Source organism: Hemiscyllium ocellatum, chromosome 5, assembly GCF_020745735.1.
Source record: "Hemiscyllium ocellatum isolate sHemOce1 chromosome 5, sHemOce1.pat.X.cur, whole genome shotgun sequence".
Taxonomy (NCBI): Eukaryota; Metazoa; Chordata; class Chondrichthyes; order Orectolobiformes; family Hemiscylliidae; genus Hemiscyllium; species Hemiscyllium ocellatum.
This window is the reverse complement of record NC_083405.1, coordinates 84,066,288-84,085,997: the sequence shown is the minus strand read 5'-3', so window position 1 is coordinate 84,085,997 and position 19,710 is coordinate 84,066,288. Positions and strand designations below refer to the sequence as shown.

Genomic DNA, 19,710 nt, shown 5'->3' with positions numbered 1-19,710 from the left:
CTTTTTAGAATGGAGATAACGAGAAACTACTTCAGAGAGTGGTGAATCCATGGAATTCACTGCCACAAAATGCTGTGGAGGCCAAGTCATCGAGTGTATTTGAAACTGAGATAGATGGATTCTTGATTGTCAAGGGGATCTGGGGTTACGGGGAGTTTGTGGGAGAATGGTGTTGAGAAACTTATCAGCCATGATTGATTGATGGAGCAGACTCTCTCGGCTGAATGGCCTAATTTCTGCTTCTATGTTTATGGTCACATCATTGCTTGTCTGATGAAAAGACATCGAAGTACAAGGACCGGATTCAATCTTTGGAAACTGATGTTTTTGTGCAATTAAATTTACACAAACTTGCAAACAGAAAATAGTAACTTTTCTGCTATCCAACTGTAACGAGGTATAACCACATTTATCTTTCCTATCTGTAAAAATATCATATTTGTGGAACAGATTCAAAGTGTGAGGAGGTATTGCTGCATAAATGCATGAATACATATCACCAGCAAACCTCTTTTACAATGCTGTGCAACATCAGTCAATGGCACCCAGTTACTGTACATGATTGTATCACTAATGTCTTTGGCAGCTGCATCCTCTATCTGAATGCCCATTTGCTTGTCCGCCTCTGCCATTCATCTGTCATGGCTTTCTAACAGGATGAAGCAGGCAATAAAATGACTGCAAATCTTCCTAAGACTGGTTGGTAATCAGAATAATACCTCTTAATAAGATTGATTCAGTTACCAGTCACAAACAACTGTCTTGGTTGTAAAATAAATCTTGTTAGGTTATTCTGTGTGCAGCTTTGGCAGCTGTATCTTTGGCTCATTTGGCAGGTGGCAGAGAAAATGTCCTTAAATATACAGCTCTAACATTGATATGTTTGTATTACTGAAGAGTTCTTTTCCAGTTTCCCAACATGCCTGGCTACTTGGACACTGGCATGGATAGATGGTAGTGCATGTTGTCAGGGTAACTGGCACAAATGTTGAGAATCTTCTTAGCATCTCGACCTCTGCACATCCTTCTTCACTGTTGACTTGTGCATCCACTTGTGTAAGTAATGGATGGATTAACTAAAATAGAGAGATTTTGGTTCATTGGGGGAATGACCAGTGCAGAGAAAGCAAGGAGAAAGGGAGATTGGCATTTGTGTTGCACCTTCCACAACCGCAGGGTATCCTAAACATTTCACACTGAATCAAGGACTTATAACTGCGATTGCAATTTGAGAAGAATGGAACAAGAACAAACAATCATCATACTGACATGTCACATACAAATGTACAAAGGTGACTGTATAATTTTTATTTTAAATGAAAATAGACATTGGCAAGCAAAATCTTTCACTTGTGCTCTTGACAGCTCACCCCCCATCCCCAACCACCACCACCACCATCAACCGAGTAAACCAGCAATACTGAGGGAAGTGACAGAACACTGCTGGCTGGCTGATGCTATGGTATGAACATTGTACCACAAAGTGACTGCATAGTTCTCTTCACTGGTATGTGCTGCAACTTGAGCTTGATTGTACATTTTGACATCTCTTGACTGTCAAACTAAATAGAATCAATCAATAGATGAGAATACTGTAAAATGTGTAGTTCTAAATTTTTCTGGAATTCTAATAGACTTGTATCATCTGACTTCAATTTTCAAGGAGGCAATTTAAATAAAAGAACATACTCACCTGTCATTTTCTTGGAGCATTGTTGATTCTTATTGTGGAAGAAAGGCCAAAACTGGATATTGCGAGCTGAGAATCTACCGTTCCAATCAATGGTTGCAGCATTATGTTTAATTCATGGGACAACTGTACATATCAACTGTCAGCATTTTATACTGGCATTGTTTTGATTGTCTGGTCTGATTGTTAGTGTTTGACAGAAACCAGCAGGAATATTGGTTTCTCTTACCTCCCTGGTGTGTACCTGTTGCGTGTGATAATTGTGAAATGAATGTTTCCATCTGTAATACTCTGCAGTCTCTTAAATATGAAGCATTAATGAAGCAGAATGCATCAGTTTTAATTTTTCAATTGAAGCATGCCTTCAACATTAGGAGTTTTTTTTCCCTCTTGTACATCCACATCCACATTCCCCCCACCTCTGTATAACAAAAGAATGTTGCGCATATCCATAATTCCCGTTCCTTGTCACACGTCAGAGCCATTCTGGACTGTTGTCCAGATTTTGCGAATTTTGAGTCTAGATGTTATGATTTGATCATAAAAACATAATTCAAAATGGCACACTGTCCACAATGTGTCCTGCTGACTTAGTATAAAATGCAGCTGCAAGTCTAACCTTCCATTTTTAAAACAGAATTACAAGAATGGCCTTTTCACTTGTGGTCAACTGAAATATTGAAGCATGTTGCATTTCCATGACTTTGATCAGAGCTTAAAGCTATGTGTATATAAATTATTTCCTTTCATGCGGTTTGGGAAGCATTTTCAAAGTTTAGTCAAATGGGTTTAAATCATATTGGATCAACAATGTATCTGCATGGAATCCTTGTGATTAATGAAAGATTGCAATCACAAATAGTCAAATGTAGGAATGACGTTGATAGGAGTTAGTCAGATGGGTATCTTTGACATCAGCTTACATGGGAAAAGGCCTGAATGTCTGATCTGACTTTTCAAAGGAGAGAATTATTCAAGATGGCAACGTTTAGTTGGAGCCTATCCATTCTGTCTGTTTTTTTTCCCCCTTTTTCTCTCCTCTTGGCAATGTCCTCAACTCCTGGCCCCAGCATGGACCAGCAAGGTCCTTTCAGTGGCCTGTGGTGGTCTTATTGCTTAGTGTGGCCTCAGCCTGGAGATGATTTCAGAGTGATTTTGCAGTCTGAAGTCGAGCCTGGACTGGGTTGGACGGACTGTTATTCTGAACTTTTTGTTTCTCTATTTTCTAATTTATTTCTACGTTCTGTAATACTGGACATTTTATTTCTTTATTTTTCTAATTTTCTTTCCTAAGAACTTTGTGCTGAAGGTTTTGTACTCAGGTGCCTTATACCTAAGATGGCACGAAAGTGGTGACTTGTAAACTTTTCACTGTTCAGGTAGTCTTTCTATTGCATGATGGCTGCTTTGTTGTGCAACACCACATTATGGAAAAATCATGCTTTAGAAACATAATTTAAAGTACTAGTGATGTAATTGCATTATAGCCAACACATGTTTTAACAGTTTGACCCTTAAAAATAGTATCCCCAACTTGTCAGTCACATTATGGTGAATTAGCTTTAACAAAATGCACATTAAAGCAGAATGACCTATACTCATCTGAGTACCTGTGACAGTATGATAGGTGGTAATGTTTATTTTTTTTAACTTCTCTTTCCTGACCAACACTCCCTCTCCCTTGCTCTGGTCCTGCTCGTACATACGCCCCCCACCCCTGCATACACATGCAAGCATCCACTTTCTCTGCAGCATCCCAACCCCCTGACACACACACACACACACACACACACACACACACACACACACACACACACACACACACACACACACACACACACACACAAAAACTCCCCACACAGCCTGTTTCTGGCACTGCTATACTGGTTGTGTCAAGTGAGTGGCTGAGTATGACAGAGGGTGTAATCTTTCTCTTGTCTATTATTCACAGCATAAGATGGGGGCTAGTCCATTTGACTCTGGACTGTCACTTCTAGCACTCCCCTTAATGTTCACTGTTCTTGTTCCAATTCTCTAGACTTGTCAGTTTTCAGTACCACCAGCTCTTGGGCAGCAGTATATATCACTGGCTGACTGTTTTTGCAATAACGATGATGCTTTTACAAGTCTGTGATTATGCAGAATTTGGCAGACAAATTCATGGGGCTGGAAGTCTATTTGGGCAGCACAGTCATCTTGTACAAAGAGTACAGCAGTATCATAGCTCCAAGTGACATTGGTTTCAGCCACATCATCCCTATTCTTATCTTTGCCACATGCTGAACGGTATACAAAGTTGTCTGCTATTTCACCTTGTACAGATAAAAATGGAACAATAAACATGTATGAACCTTGAATGGGTTTCATTTGGAGATGGTTTTGTTTCCAAGCCCCCACAGGCCTGTACTTATTGGAGTATAGAAACATATGTGGTCTTATTGAAACATATAAGATTTTTAGCAGGGTTGACAGGTAGATACAGAGAGGTTGTTTGCCCCTGTGGGAGAGTATAGTACCAGAAGGCATAAGCTCAAAGTGAGGGGTCACCAGTTTCAGACAGATAAACTTAATTTCTCCCAAGGGAGTGAATCTGTGGAATTCTTGACTGTAGTGGGCAGTTGAGGCTAGGTCGCTTTAAGTACATTTAAAGCAGAGATTTTTTTTTAGAATGGAAAGTGAATCCAGGCTTACCGAGAAAGGCAGTAATGCGAAGATGAGGATTATTCATTCAGCCACGAGCTCGTTAAATGGCCTACTTCTGTTTCGGCATCTTATGGTCCCATGAAAGATATATTCTTACGCCCGACTGGTACCATGTTCTGGGAAAATTTAATTGGTTTTCAACACCAGTGCCATTAACAATACTCTTGAAACATAGTTGGGTGCAGTGGGCTTTTGGGGTCAGTGAGTCCCCCAATTCACAGATTCACTCTTCCCAGTGAATTACAGTCAATGGCAGCCCAAGCAGTTTGGCAGAAATAATTTTGCATCTGATTCTGGCTCAATCTCCCTGTATTTCATTTGTTCCCCAGAATTTAGTGGTTCTAAAAGCCATTCACTCTTTTCAAACGGTTGGAGTTCAGAAATTTTACGCAACTTTATTTTATGGTGAAAATAATATATTTAAGCATAATTATTACACATCTCAAATTTAAAAATTTGAATTCCTTGAACTGTTTTAATGTTTCAGACTGCCAACTTATTGCTGTGCTTTTGTTTTTTTGCCTTTTTTTTTAGCTCTTCTTGTTTCAGTTGCTGCGGGGCCTATCCTACATTCATCAACGATATATCCTGCACAGAGACCTGAAGCCTCAGAACTTGCTCATCAGTGATAATGGAGAATTGAAATTGGCAGATTTTGGTAAGAAAAGGCAGTCAGTATAAGTAAAGGCAAATGTTAGAGGGAAATGTAATTTTCTGATTTAATTTGTGAATTGTACAGCAATCTAATTGCCAGCATTCATCATCTTTTGAAAAAATGAGAAGGCAACAAAGGCTTGTCCGTACGTCATAAATTAAAGCTACAGAAGTCATTCAAATGTCAGTCCTGTTTTCTTTGGAAAGAATCTGATTTTGAAATGGTCTATTTAAGGCTTCATTCTTGAGTTGATTTAAATTGTTCATCGCATGCCCTCAATTTGAGGGAGCACAGATTTTAAAGATTAGGGTATTAAAACAAAACACATCTGAAAATTTTGAATGTGTAATAAAAGTTTTATCGATGATTGTTCTAGGTAGCAGAAAACTTAAATACCAAAACGCAGTTAGATTGATTTTTGAAAAAGGTTGAGGCTTAATTTGGTGCTATAGCTTTATCTGTCTGCTGAATGGTTTATATTTTTAACTTGGAGAATTAGGTTAACATTGCCTTCTTAATATGGGGAACACACTGTATTACATTATGTACAAATGAGATCATCTTCCTCAATTTCTATTCCACTTTGAAAAATAAATTGGGTTTATGTTTAGTTTCTTTCTCCCTGTTGACTGTTTATCCGCAATTTGGTTTTAAGTGTGTGCTTTTACTCTGAGGTAACAGAAATGGCCTTAGTTCCTGATTCTGATATGAGTATTATTAACCGTATAGAGCATTTTCCCCAAAACATTTTCATGCAGTAATGTGGAAATACTTTGTGCCTTTTGTTTTACTTTTAGCTGTTATTTGTGCCCTTGGTAGCCATATCAAAACAAGATTATCTTAAGAAGTAGAATCTTATCAGAATCCTCTAAAACTGTTCATTTGAGACTTGGACAGTGTAGCAATACCATCAAGTAGCAACTTTTATCTCTCCTGAGTTTGATTTGTTTTGCTTCTGCACCCCAGTTACCAACTTCAACCTCACTTACGATAGCTATCTCAAGCTGAGCCAAACAGTTGCCAACCTTCATATCACTTTTTGGTCTTGAGATGAACTTCCAATCACACTTCCATGGCATCACTAAGACTGTCTATCTATAGTATTGTCTGGTTCTACCTCTCACATTCTACCCTCCATTAACGTGAGGCCATAAAAAATTATCACTCATCTCCTAAATTCCTCGAGTTCCTGTTTGTAAGTAGTGTATTTACCACTTGGTCAATTGTATGCAACTGGTGAGCGTGAACTGGGAATTTACGAGTCTATATTGTTATGTTCTTGGAGCATACTGCTGAATTTGTTACAAGATGGCTCGGGACCCATAGTTTTATTTTTAGAATGAAGAGATGTGTGAAATCAAGGGGCCTTATGAAGATGGGGAAAGAAATCACAAGATACCACTTTTTCAAACAAACAACAAATTCTGCTACAAAATGTAAGGAAGAAGAACTTTCATAAAATTGTACATCGACAACTTATTTCAAACGCAAAAATGACATGGGGTAAACATGGTTAATAATCAATTATTGAATGCCCACAGCACACATTATATAACAGATATAATCAAGACAGATCTCAGACATTTCTTAGCAACTCTCCACAGAGAGTTATTGACAATGGTGAATCATTAAATTTCTCAAAAGAGAAGATTTGTGATGCCTTGGCAATCTGGCCTTGGAACACCAGCTCAAGACCTGCTCTATCCTGAGCTGCAGCAAAAACTGCTCCTGTTCTGGTCAACCCCAACGTTTCTCTTGGGGCTAAGCTCCCCCGGACTCACATTGTGGTGCAGTACTCTAAAATCTAACTGCAGCTCTTCAAATCGCAAACTTCAATGAGGCAGTCCCCCACTGATCTCCTGAATTGCTTATATTCATCAAGTAAAAAGTGCTTGTCAACATCTGAACCACCATTTTCTCAAACTTCCCTGAGGTGTTAATGTTTGTAGGTTTCTGTGGGACTCCTCACAGCTTTCAGCAACCTTTCCACTTTGACAGCTCCCTAGGACTGCTTTTGATTGCTGACTCCAGCACCTAGCTGTCTGATAATCACCAGAAATGCTTCCTTTTTTTTAAACAGCATAGAGCTGCCCAGCTGCTTCTGACTCCTCACTGAGTTCCCAATTCAAAATCTGTGCAGTTAAGCAGTCAGCAGTATAGCTGACTAAAACACACCTTTTATGGAGTCTGCTTCTATCCCTTTCTCACTTACTCACTCACAGCTTTTTTTTTCCTTTCTCTTCAGTGATGTCTAATCTGGCTGAGTGACCTATTGAAAACCTTGAAATAACTCCCACCCCCATTGCTGGACAAAATCAAATGTTGCCATTTAACAAACTTTCAGAAGGGAGTGTGTTCTAAATATTATGATTCATGGGTTGCTGGTTTTCCTGGTGCAATTAGATACAGCTGGAAGTGTATTTCATCACAATATAAATAAATACTCATGAAAAGAATGAATGTTGTACTCAAATATATGCTTCTAATTATGTTGATTGATATATGTCCGGATTGGCTCCAGTTCTATCCTTCACCAGTTAATCATCATGAACATAATATCAAACAAATTGGAAGCTGTTGGTGTATGTTGGAAGCAAAAAAAAACTGAAGTAGTCATTTTCAATAATGGCAGAAAATAAATGTAAATAGTTTTGATTGGTTCTTGAAATATGAACCATATGACCACTGAAGGAGTAAAGAGGGACGTGTGGTTACCAATTATGTACCTACCACAAAGGAGAAAGTTAAAAATCATACAATACCAGGTTATAGTTCAACAGGTTTATTTTGAAGCACTAGCTTCCAAAGTGCTGCTGCTTTATCAGGTAGACAACTGCTATAACCTGGTGTCGAGATTTTTAACTTTATCCACCCCAATCCAACACTGGCATCTCCAAGTCATACTAAAAAGGAAGTCAGTTATGGCCTTGACATTAACGGAAATTGCTGCGGAAACTCAGCTGGTCTGGCAGTATCTGTGAAGTGAAAGCAGAGTTAATGTTTTGAGTCCAGTGACCCTTCCTTCTTCAAAGCTGATAGCTAGAAAAAAGTAGTATACATTGCTGAAGAGTAGGTTGGAGGAAGGATAATAGAGTGAGTGGATAGATGGGGATGAAGCCGAGAGAGAGAGAATGATAGGTAGACAAAGGGATTGATGATGGTAAGTTATAGAGAAAGAAAAGCTACTAATTGGGACCATAAGTGGGGACCCACTGTGTCGAAAGCAGCACGTGTGATGACAGGGCCTGGGGTGTGGGGTTGGGTAAAAGATATAGAGGAATGTTCTAAAATTATTGAGAGTAGTCACCGTCATAGGAATGATAGCCTGATGTTCGATGGTGAGATCATGGTACAGGAGGAGATGGGAGGTAGTTTTGGAGAGGTGGTGCTCAGCATCTGTAGTGTGGCTTTGACGTTGCTGCTTCCTGGAAGCAGTAAAATTAGAAGTAATTTGTTCACGGATTGCCTGTCAGTTGGAGAATGGGGAAGGTTTGAACTTTCCGTTGGAGTTCTTAGATGGAATCCTTAGATGATACAATCCTATGAATTCCTATGAAATTATGGTCCGATTTGGATAGATTTTGAGAAACAGGCCATTTTTCTATGGAGGAATATGTCATGAATGTAAACAGATTGTATACAATATGAGCAATATTCCATTTGGGAATCCTGAGTTGATTGGTAGTATTTAATTGGCTTATTGAGCTTGTGTGCCTTATATAGGATATTTCTGGTTCTAATTGGTACTCTGTCCTCAAAGACATCCTATTGGACAAGATGTTTGTCGTTTTGAACATGTGTTCGGACACAGAGGCATATTTTAGCCTTTGAGGAACAGTTAGCACATACCCTGTTAATAAAAAGAGGATTTGATGATAACCTGTTATTAAAATGGTCGAAATAGTGAGTACAGGTATCAGTGCATTGGTATGGTTAAAGGCAGGCAAAATGAGCATGAAAAATCTTTGATAAGAACTGGCTATTACAGCAGAAGATAGTTGAGTGTCGGCCTGGAAACTAAGATTCTAAACAGAGGGATGATGTGAAATGGTAACGTTTCTGTCTGCAGCCAGCTGGGGCCAAGCAAGTTGTCGGTCTCCTTGGCTTTTACTTTCAGAAGCAGAACTTCAAGATCTCCCTATGTAAGAAATGGGCAGTAACTTCACTTTATCAAAAATGCAGCAACATGACAATTAGAATTAGCAGGATATTAAGGATGGCCAAATGTCTGTAGACAGATTGTGACCAACTCGGTCCAGAGAGCTCCATAAAGCTACACATCCACTTCATTTACATTTTCCTCAAACATGCCATTGACATATGGGGGATACATGTCACTAGGTAAAGTCTAGACATCTTGTTGGGTCATATTTATGTCAAGGGGAAAGATTGGTGCTGATAATCAAGTAGGGAGTCAATGTGAAAATCAAAGACTACCCTCTGCCAATCTATCTTTCGGCTTGTGTCTGTCTGCATCTATCCCTCTCTCTTTTACTGCTTAAAATTCTAATTGCTGATCTAACTTCCTTGTTTTGTTCTTAGTAGCTAGTGTCAGAATAAAGATGTGCCAATTTAAGATTGAAATGGAAGAATTTCTTGTCTGGGTTAAAAGTCTTTAAAACACCTTGTCACAGAGAGCTGTGGAGGCAGAGTCCTTGTATCTAATTAAGGCTGAGATAGTTAGATTCTTGATCAAAAGGAAATTCATGAATTACAGGGAAATGGCAGGAAAGTGGATATAAGAAATGCCGAATTCACCAATTGAAAGGTGGAGCAGTTATGAGGGGCTGAATGGTCTACTCCTGTTACTATTTCTTATGGTTTTATTTCTGAGAGTTTTATTGCACAGCCAATGTATGGACAATAAAATCTGAATTAATTGTGAATATGTAATTGGAGGAGCAATAATACATGAGTCAATTCTTAGAACAGTTGAAGATTTCTTCAAGTGTGTCTCAAAATATCTTTGTGATAAACTGCTCCAAAGGAAAAGATTCTGCAAAATGATGCATGATGCAAAAAATTCTAAGGAAGAGGATGAACAATTTAAACAAATTTGTGGACATTATGAAGACGTGAAAGGAAGTATGTTGAGAAGTTATAAAGTCTGCAAAGAGAGATGGACAGATTTAGTGAGTAGAAAAAATTAGCACTTGATATATAATGTGGATAATCCTGAGGTTGTTTACTTTGACAAGAAGAATAGAAAAGTAGAATATTATTTGATGGGAGAATACTGAATACTGCAATACAAGAGGACATGAATCTCAAAAAGTCAGTGTACAAATCAATTAATTATGAATGCAAACGGAGTGTTGACCTTCGTTATGAGACAATGAATAGAAAAGTAGTCTTCCTACAACCCGACTCGACATTAGTGAGACCGCATGTAGAGCACTGTGTGCAGTTTTGGAGAAACTTAATGCATTGGAGGCAGGTTCAGATAATGTTCATTGCGCTGATTCCTAGAATAAAAGGATTGTCTTATGAGGAAAAGTTCAGTAGGTTGGACCTATGCTGCTTAGGGTTTACAGGACTGAGAAATATCTTATTGAAACATCAGATTCTGAGTGGGGTAGACAGGGCAGATAATGGAGGGGTGGGACGCATTTTCAAAATAAATTACCTTTTATTTAATAGAGGTGTAGAGGGATTTCTTCTCTCTGGATTGTTTATATTGTGTGGTGACCAGAGGTGCACACAGTATTCCAGCTGTGGTCAAACCAATGCCCGACAAATAGCTTAGCCAGATTTGTATCTTTTGTTTAAATGTGTTAAAAATTGCAGCATAGGTGAGGCTACTGGAGTTAAACAAGAATTACAAATATAGAAGATTAACAACTGTAAAATTTGTAAACATTGCAATCTTCCTATTTGTACATGACTAATGAGGAAGTTACCATCTATGTACAGGATGGGAAAAAGCCAGAAATATTTCCATTCTACCTTTAGTCCTTGCAACAATATGTAAGAAGGGCAAAAGTGTTCTTCCTGAGAGAATCCATTTGCGAGTAATGAGTTCAGTTGTGTGAAAATATAAACATCAAGGTCACGAAAATCTATCAGTGAAGTTTGTGAAAGGAATCATGTGGTGATAGATAAAACGCTGAATAAAATATTAGCTGATCAAACAGAGTGCAAGTTGAGAGTTTCACTCTCCATGAGCAGTGAATTGCAAAGAATTCACTTTATATTTTTGGTGATTGTCCAATTCAATTAATCTGAGAAAAATTTCAAATTGCCTTTTATGTTGTGCAATAGCTCCTTCTAGAGCTATTTTTCTTTCCACACTTGCAGACTTTATAAGTAGAGATTAGCTTGCTTCAAGGCAGAGGTTTTGGAGAAAATTCAGAGTTCTTCAGGCACACTCTCTAAAATCATCTGAGGTAGAATTTAATCAAAGAAATTTGATATATGCATATAAAAATTAGGAGCAGAAATAGTCCATTTGACTCCTTAGGCCTGCTCCATAATTAAATCAGTTCATGGCTCATTTGTTTCTCTTTGCACATTCCCATCCTGTGAGCTTTGATTCCCACATTTCCAAGAATCTACGGTTGCTTTCAAAGAAGAAAATTGTTTGGGTACAGATGAGTGTGTTGCTGGAAAGCACAGCAGGTCAGGCAGCATCCAAGGAGCAGGAGAATCGTGCATAAGCCCTTCATCAGGAATCATGATTCTTTATGCAGGGCTTATGCCTGAAACAACTATCTCCCCTGCTCCCCGGATGCTGCCTGACCTGCTGTGCTTTCCCAGCAACACGGTCTTCACTCTGCTCTCCAGCATCTGCAGTCCTCGCTGGGCACAGGTGAGATCTATACCTTTGAAAAGAAACAAGGGCAACCAAATATTGAGCTCTCTGGATGAAAAAGCAGGGGTAGATTAAGGTAAAGCAGAAAATGTGTACTTATGCCATGCTGAGGCAAAAAAAGGTACTATTGACCATCAAGCTAAGTTCAGATGAGAGATGGAAGAGCAAATAAAAGAGGGATCACAAGAAAAGACCAACAGCTATCAAAGTTAAATCTGCAGCTGGTCTTGTCCCATTGAAGCAGATCCCTCCTTCCCCAGTGCTGGTGCCAGTGTCTAATGAATTCAAACCTGTTTCTCCCACACCAATCTTTGAGTCACATTTACCTCTTTAATCTTGCTGACCCCTTGCTAATTAGCTAGTGACTGAGGTACTAGTCCAGAGATTATTAGCTTTTGTCGTCTGTTTGTTAATTTAGCCTCTAGTTGCTCATTTTCCCTCAGCTGAAGCTCTTTCCTCTTTCTACCTTTATCATTGGAACCTGCATGGACCATAAGAACTGGATCTTTCCCCTCCCACTCCAAGTTCCTTTGCTGCCCAACTGAAATATCCTGAATCCAGGCACTAGGCAGGTAACTCATCCTCTGGGCCATAGAAAACTCTGTCTATTTCCCTGACTACAACTACATTTCTCTTTTTCTCTCTCCCTCTTCTCTTTTCTCTCTTCCCCATCACCATACCACTTTGCTATTGTTAGTTTGTTCATCCTCCCTACCATCCCCACTCATCCACTCAGCAAGACTGTCAGACCAATTGGACAAGCTCGATAGCTGATGATCCTTCAGCATTAGCTCCTGGATCTTTCTAACTGCCTCACTTGTAGTCACACCCTCCTGTCTCTCACCACTGACCAAATATAGGGTTGTTAACCTAAGAGGTGTAACTGTCTCCTGAAACACAGTATCCAGGTAACTTTCCCCCTTCCTGATGCATCAATGTTGAAAGCTCAGGCTCAGGTCATCAACTCGTGCACCAGAGTTCCTGAAGCAACCAACACTTGCTGCAAACATGGTTACTATGAACCCACAATGGGGTCCACCAGCTCCCATATCAGACTTGTATCATATTGTATGGTCCAACATCTCTATTTTAATTACTTCTTAATTTGATTTTTAGAAATTTTATGCTGCTGTCTTTGGTTTGTAGCCAGTAAATATTTCCCCTATTTGCCTTCAATCTGGAAGTAGCCTATAATAGTCAAATTAATAGCTGTCACCATCCAATGAATTTGTAGTTTACCTGTGATTGTTCCTGTTTTGTGTAAGGTCTCTGATCTTCTGCTCTGACTTGTTCTGTTGAAATGCATCCAAGGATATTGAAGGAAGCGAGTGGAAAGTGCAGAGGCCTGGACTTCCCTAGATTTGACAATGGTGCTGGAGGCCTGGAGAACTGCAAATGTTCCAAAAAAGGCTGTAAGCAAACCAGCAATTACAGACCAATCATTTTAAATGCAGTGGTGAAGAAATTTCTTGAAACAATTATTTGGCGTACAATTCTTAGTCGCATGGAAAACATACACGGACAGAAGAAGGCCATTCAGCTCATCAATGAGATATGAGAATCCCCAGTTCTAATTTCCTGCCTCCCCATAAGCCATGTTTTCCTCACTTATCTTAGCCTTGAATGTACCCAATAACACAACTGTTATCCTGATCCACGTAAAGGATCAGTAAGAACAAGCAGAGAGTAATTAAGGGTAGATTGTGTTGAACCAACTTGTTACAGATTTTCGAAATAGCAACCAAAGTGTTAATTATGAGAAGGTGGTTGGAGTGCTGTACAAGGATTTCCAGAGGCATTTGATAAAGTGCACACAGACTTGTTAAAGCTAACAGCATAAAAGGGTCAATAGCAATACGGATACACAATTGGCTGAGGGGTAGGAAACAGCCCACATTGGTAAATGGATTTTTTTAAGTTGGAAGAAAGTTTGTAAGAAAAAATTTTGCGGAAGTATAACACTTGGAAGCATTGAAAAATTGAGAGGAGGCCAGTGTGAAACTGCAAAAGGAATTTAAGTAGTTGGTAGATTGGGAAGATTGAATTCCTCTATCATCTATGTGAAAATGGGTTGAGGCATATTCATAAAGCATGAAGACACAATGGAGTGAAAGTTGCTACCCTTCAGGGAGTGCAGAGCAGAGACACCTGGGCACAAATGTGTACAAGTCCATAAAATTAGCAGGAAAGTAGTTTATAAATCACAATATTGAAGCCTTCATAGGTGTATAGAGTACAGGAGCATGGAAGTTACAATTAACATTCAGAGGAGTGTTTCCAAAGCTGCCTCAAGGTAGCAGATGTTTAAGGAAAATGTAGAAACTATCAAATGCATCTTTGGCAAGAATGTTGTTTTGTGGTGAAATTTGTTTTTTAAAAAAATAGATTGTGTTCAACTAATATCCAATAATATTGCATTAATATCAGAGTTTTTGAACACTTTTATGAAACATAGAAAATGGAGACTGAGTGGGCTGTTTAGCACCTCAAGCCTACCCTGCCATGCAAAAAGATTATAGCTCATCTACCTGAGGCCTCAATTGCTGTTTCATAACCAGCCATTAACTCTGAGATTTCAAAAATTATCTACCTCCTCTTCAGATATGTTGTGATTTAGCATCCATAATGCTCTGGATTAATCTTTTGGTGAAAAGGATTATTTTGCATAGCAGTTTTAAATGAGATTCATGATTTACCCACTAGTGTAAACACCATCTTCAACATTTATCCTTTTACGCACCCTCAGAATGTTGCATCGTTTTAATTAAATCACCCTTCATTCTTCTTAACTGTAATGAATAAAGGCTTGATCTGTTTAGCCATTCTCGATAAATCAGCCTCTTCACCCTGGTGAATCTCTTTTGCACAGCCTCCAATGCCAGTATATTCTTAAATACAGTGGTCAAAACTATACACAGCACTCTCTAGGTGTAGCTTCACCAGCAGCCTGTTCAGTTGTAATGACATCCCTGTTTTAACACTCCAACTCCTAATAATAAGCTGGAATTCCACTCGCTGTCTTATCTTTCTTGTTGAACCTACAGGCTCAGGTTCTGTGTTTCGTATGCAAGAACAGGCAGATCCTTTTGTGTTGCAGCTTTTTTGGAGTCTTTCTTCAATTAAATAATAGTCTGTCTTTTGGTTCTTCCCACCAAAGGAATACCTTATGGATTGTTTGTGGAATCTGAAAATTCCATTAATACTGGAGTAAAATGTATCCCTCCAACCATACAAGATCAATGTCTATTTCACCAGTTTCCTCATCTCCCATCTCCGCACCTTTATCCCAGATTCAACCCTCCAAATCGGCACCACCGTCTTGATCTGTCCCACCTGTCCACTCCACCTCCACTCCAACCCATCACCTTCACCCCCACCTGCATCTACCTATCGAATTGTCAGATACTTCCCCCTTGCCCCAACCACACTCCCCTCCTGTTTGTCTCCCATCCCCCACGTTCCTGATGAAGGGCTTATGCTCGAAACGTTGACTCTCCTGCTCCTTGGATGCTGCTCAACCAGCAGTACTTTTTCAGCATTAGTAGTCCTCACTTCCTCCTAGTCTTAGGAGGGAAGACAAGTATTGAGGGTAGTGCACAATCTGAAGTTTGTATTGGGTGAAATCATGACAGATGAATGTAATGTGGGTAAATGTGAGATTATGCACTCTGGCAGGAAAAATTGAAGAGCAGAATATTATGTTTAACCGTAACCCTATCAGAGAAAGCTGCAGTACAGGGGAATTTAGGAGTCCTCGAGTATGTATCACAAAAAGCTTGCATCTGTGAATGGTTTTGATCCCCTGATCTAATAATCTATATGGCATTTTAGGCTGTCCACAGAAGCTTTAATAGGTTGTTTCTAAGCATGGAGGGATCCTTGAGGAGAAGTTATGTAAGTTGGGCATCTGCTCCATTGGGGTTTAAGACAATGAGGGGACCCCAATTAAATATAAGGTTGTCAAGGGGACTTGACAGGGTAGGTGTGTAGTGGTTGTTTCCTCCTTACCGAACACACTAGTACCTGGGGCATAATCTTGAAATAAGGGCCCATCTATTTATTTGTGGAATTCGTTGCTGCAGTCTGATGTTGAGGCTGTGTTGAGTATATTGAAGTCTGTGGTAATCCATAAGGAATCAGTAGTTATGGTGATAAGGCAGTTAAGTGGATTTGAGCATTGAGATCAACCGTGATCTCACTGACAGAATGAACTCGATGGGCCAAATAGCCTGCTTCTGCTCCTATGTCTTATGGTTTATTCTTCACAACAGTGCTCTTTTTCTCAAGATATCGGGCTATTGGCTCTTAATGTGACTTGGTGTCATTTGTCTTGTTTGTTTTTATAACACTCCTACAAAGTGTCTTGGGAAATTTTATCATGTTAAAAAAGTAAGTTGCTGTTGTTTTGTGCATAAGGTACCAAGTATCACCAATTTGAAGCATTTAATGAGGAAATCTTGCAAGGTATGAGGCAATTTCAGTATTAATGCATTGTTTAGTTTTCCTTTTCCTTTTGATTAAAGCCACCGTGATTAACAGCTGTGTTTACTCAGTGTGAAGGAATCGAATAAGGCTTTGGAGAGCTACAATCTGTGTGACACTAATTGTTAAATTACAGAAGAGCGTCACAGGCATTTGATGACTATGCAGTCCTTTCACTACAGTTGACTGAGCAATGATTGAAATGATTTTTATCTGCAGAGACCATCATTTATTCTTTACCTTTTAAAGGTGCTGTAGTATTTTGGCAAATTCACAAATAACAAAATATCTACTAGCAATTCATGTGACTAAAAATACAACTCTGACCTGCAAAATGGTCTGGAAATTTTTTCTGTTTTGGATGATTAATTGGGATCGTGTAAAGTGTATTAACAGAAGGGTACGTTTTTTCTGGAGTTGTTTAGTGAATTGTCTCTGACTCTATTTTATTTCACTTATGCACTTCCATCCTCTCCTGCTTTCTCTCTCGTGGTCATTTGCACTTGCGAACATGTCATTCCACTACCTTTTACCATTCAAAAATATTATCCCTGCTCACTTTTCAATAAACTTCCTGTCCCTAATTCCTGTTCCAGCCCACAGCTACATTACTGTCTTATTTCTCAACGGCTTGTACTCTTGATGGCCTATTGTCCTCTGATACAGTAATAGCCTCAATCTCATGGATCACTCAGTAATGCTCCTGAATCCACACAAGTCGCCAATAAATGCATATTTGTTTTCAGCTCGTGAATGATTTGCTGCTTGTTCCTCATCAGATCGGACAGGGCTGGATTTGTAAGCACTTTTTGTGTGAAATTAAACCTTGGGCCAGAATGACATGGATCAACTTCCTGTGATATACTTTTTCATATATTTGGGAGCTCAGGAGTGAGAATAAATTACCCACTATCATCATCTTGGGGGTTATCTTAGACCAGAAACTGAACTGGACTAGCCATATAAATGTTGGTACAAGAGCAGGTTAGAGGCTGGGAATTTTATGACTAGTAACTCACCACCTGTTTCCCCAGTGCCTGTGCACCATCTGCAAGGCAAAATTGAGGAATGTGATGCCTGAATAAGTGCAGTTCCAACAACTCTGTAGAAGCCTGGCATTCTCCAGGAAAAAAACATGCTGTTTAATCTTCAACATTTGTTCTTTTCAACAGTGGGGTCACAGTGTGTACCACTTACAGGATGCACAGCAGTAGCTCACCCAGGTTCTGGTAACCGCACACCCTAAACCATTGACCTCGACCCCCTAGAAGGATGAGGTGGTGGGTATCTGGAACACTCTTCCGAGAATGGAAGTAGGGGTGGGAACTATCACAACATTTAAGTAGTATGTAGATGATCATTTTAAGCCCCAGCATTCAAGGCTATAGGCTAAATGTTGAGAAATGGGTATAGAGTGGAGAGGTACTTGAGGACGGGCTTGGACATGAGCCAAAGGATTGGTCTCCATGTTGGAAGACCTGATGATACTGTGAAAAGAGCAGCAGATAATTGGGAAAATCAGATACTTGAGTTAGAGTGGGGGAATTCAGAAGGTTTTCCCATATTTGCCCAAATAATTGCCTGGGAGATGCTCGAGGAACAAAGATTTGCTGTAACTTCTGCCTAACTATAAAATGGACACTCTTCCCACTCCCTTGTTCTGGATCAACTGAACCAATCAGGCACGGCTTTCTGCCTCCACCCCCCCCCCCCCAACCCACTCACCAAACTCCAACGCCCCCCCCCCCCCCCCCCACACTACCAGCCCAGCTGTCTCACCACTGACTCTCTTGATTGAACTCCTGCCCTCTCATGCCCCAAGGCTTCACCTACTCTACAGGTGCCTGCATTCCTCGTTCTATACAAACGCACACAAACACACACACACATCCCGATGTAGCTATTGGTGCCTTAAGCACCTTTAAATGACAATGCGACACTCACCGTTAAAAAGCAATGGAACGGCAGCGATGGGTGATTTCAGGGCCAACTCATTCCATAGCTGGCTGCAAAGATCCTTGGGGCCATCGATACTGCTTCAGCTGGGAAAGCTCTTGGCCTGCTTAACTTTCTTTAAAAAAACACTCAATATAAGTAATAAACTTGTGTATGACCTGTGCTGGAAATAGAAGTTCTGACCAAGATCAAAATATTCAAAATATTCAATACACCGCAAAACTTTCTCCATGAGTGGACCCCAGTATGCGGAATGACCCCGAAAGGCAGTATAGTCATCCAGCAGCCAAGTCTCTGTGATCTCAATTGTATTATACCCCTTTAAAACTATCTGTCGAGAGGCATAGTCTATTGCATATTTTCTTTTTCTTTGCAATTCTTCTCCACAAAGTGTAAGACCGTCAGTCACCAGAAATCATCTTTTACCACAGAAGAATTTATGGAGAGAATTTATTGGAATCTACCAGAAGATATTCCTGAAAATATATCCAGGGAAGTTATTTGGGTGGAACTGAGAAATAAGAAAGGAATGATCATCTTATTGGGATTATATTATAGACCCCCTAATTGTCAGCAGGAAATTGAGAAGCAAATTTGTAAGGAGATTTCTATTATCTGTAAGAATAATAGGGTGACTATGGTAGGGGATTTTAACTTTCCAAACATCGACTGGGACTGCCATAGTGTTAAAGGTTTAGATGGAGAGGAGTTTAAGTGTACAAGACAATTTTCTGATTCAGTATGTGGATGTACCTACTAGAGTAGGTGCAAAACTTGACCTACTCTTGGGAAATAAGGCAGGGCAGGTGACTGAGGTGTCAGTGGGAGATCACTTTGGGGCCAGTGACCATAATTCTATTAGATTTAAAATAATGATGGAAAAGGATAGATTGAATCTAACAGTTGAAGTTCTAAATTGGAGGAAGGCTAATTTTGATGGTAATAGACAAGAACTTTCAAAACCTGACTGGGGGCAGATGTTCGCAGGTAAAGGGACGGCTGGAAAATGGGAAGCCTTCAGAAATGAGATAACGAGAGTCCAGAGAAAATATTTTCCTGCCAGGGTGAAAGGAAAGGCTGGTAGGTATAGGGAACGCTGGATGACTAAAGAAATTGAGGGTTTGATTAAGAAAAAGAAGGAAGCATATGTCAGGCATGGACAGGAGAGATCGAGTGAATCCTTACAGTATAAAGGCAGTAGGAGTATAAGAAGGAAATCAGGCGGGTACAAAGGGGACTTGAGATAGCTTTGGCAAATAGAGTTAAGGAGAATACAAAGAGTCTTTACAAAAACATTAAGGACAGCAGGGTAACTGGGGAGAGAATAGGGTCTCTTAAAGATCAGCAAGGCAGCCTTGCAGGTGATGGGGGAAATAATAAATGAGTATTTTACATCAGTGTTTACTTTGGAGA

The 19,710-nt window shown here is 39.6% G+C and overlaps 1 protein-coding gene across 4 annotated transcripts in view; it reads left to right on the top strand.

The window, feature by feature from the left end:
* The window catches only part of cdk14 (cyclin dependent kinase 14), a 657,100-nt gene that overhangs the window by 292,350 nt on the left and 345,040 nt on the right, over positions 1-19,710 (top strand). For all 4 annotated transcript variants that reach the window (XM_060824928.1, XM_060824931.1, XM_060824929.1 and 1 more), the window contains one exon: positions 4,928-5,051. In XM_060824928.1, the coding sequence (XP_060680911.1) occupies positions 4,928-5,051 (124 nt within the window). The remainder of the gene's footprint in view (positions 1-4,927; positions 5,052-19,710) is intronic.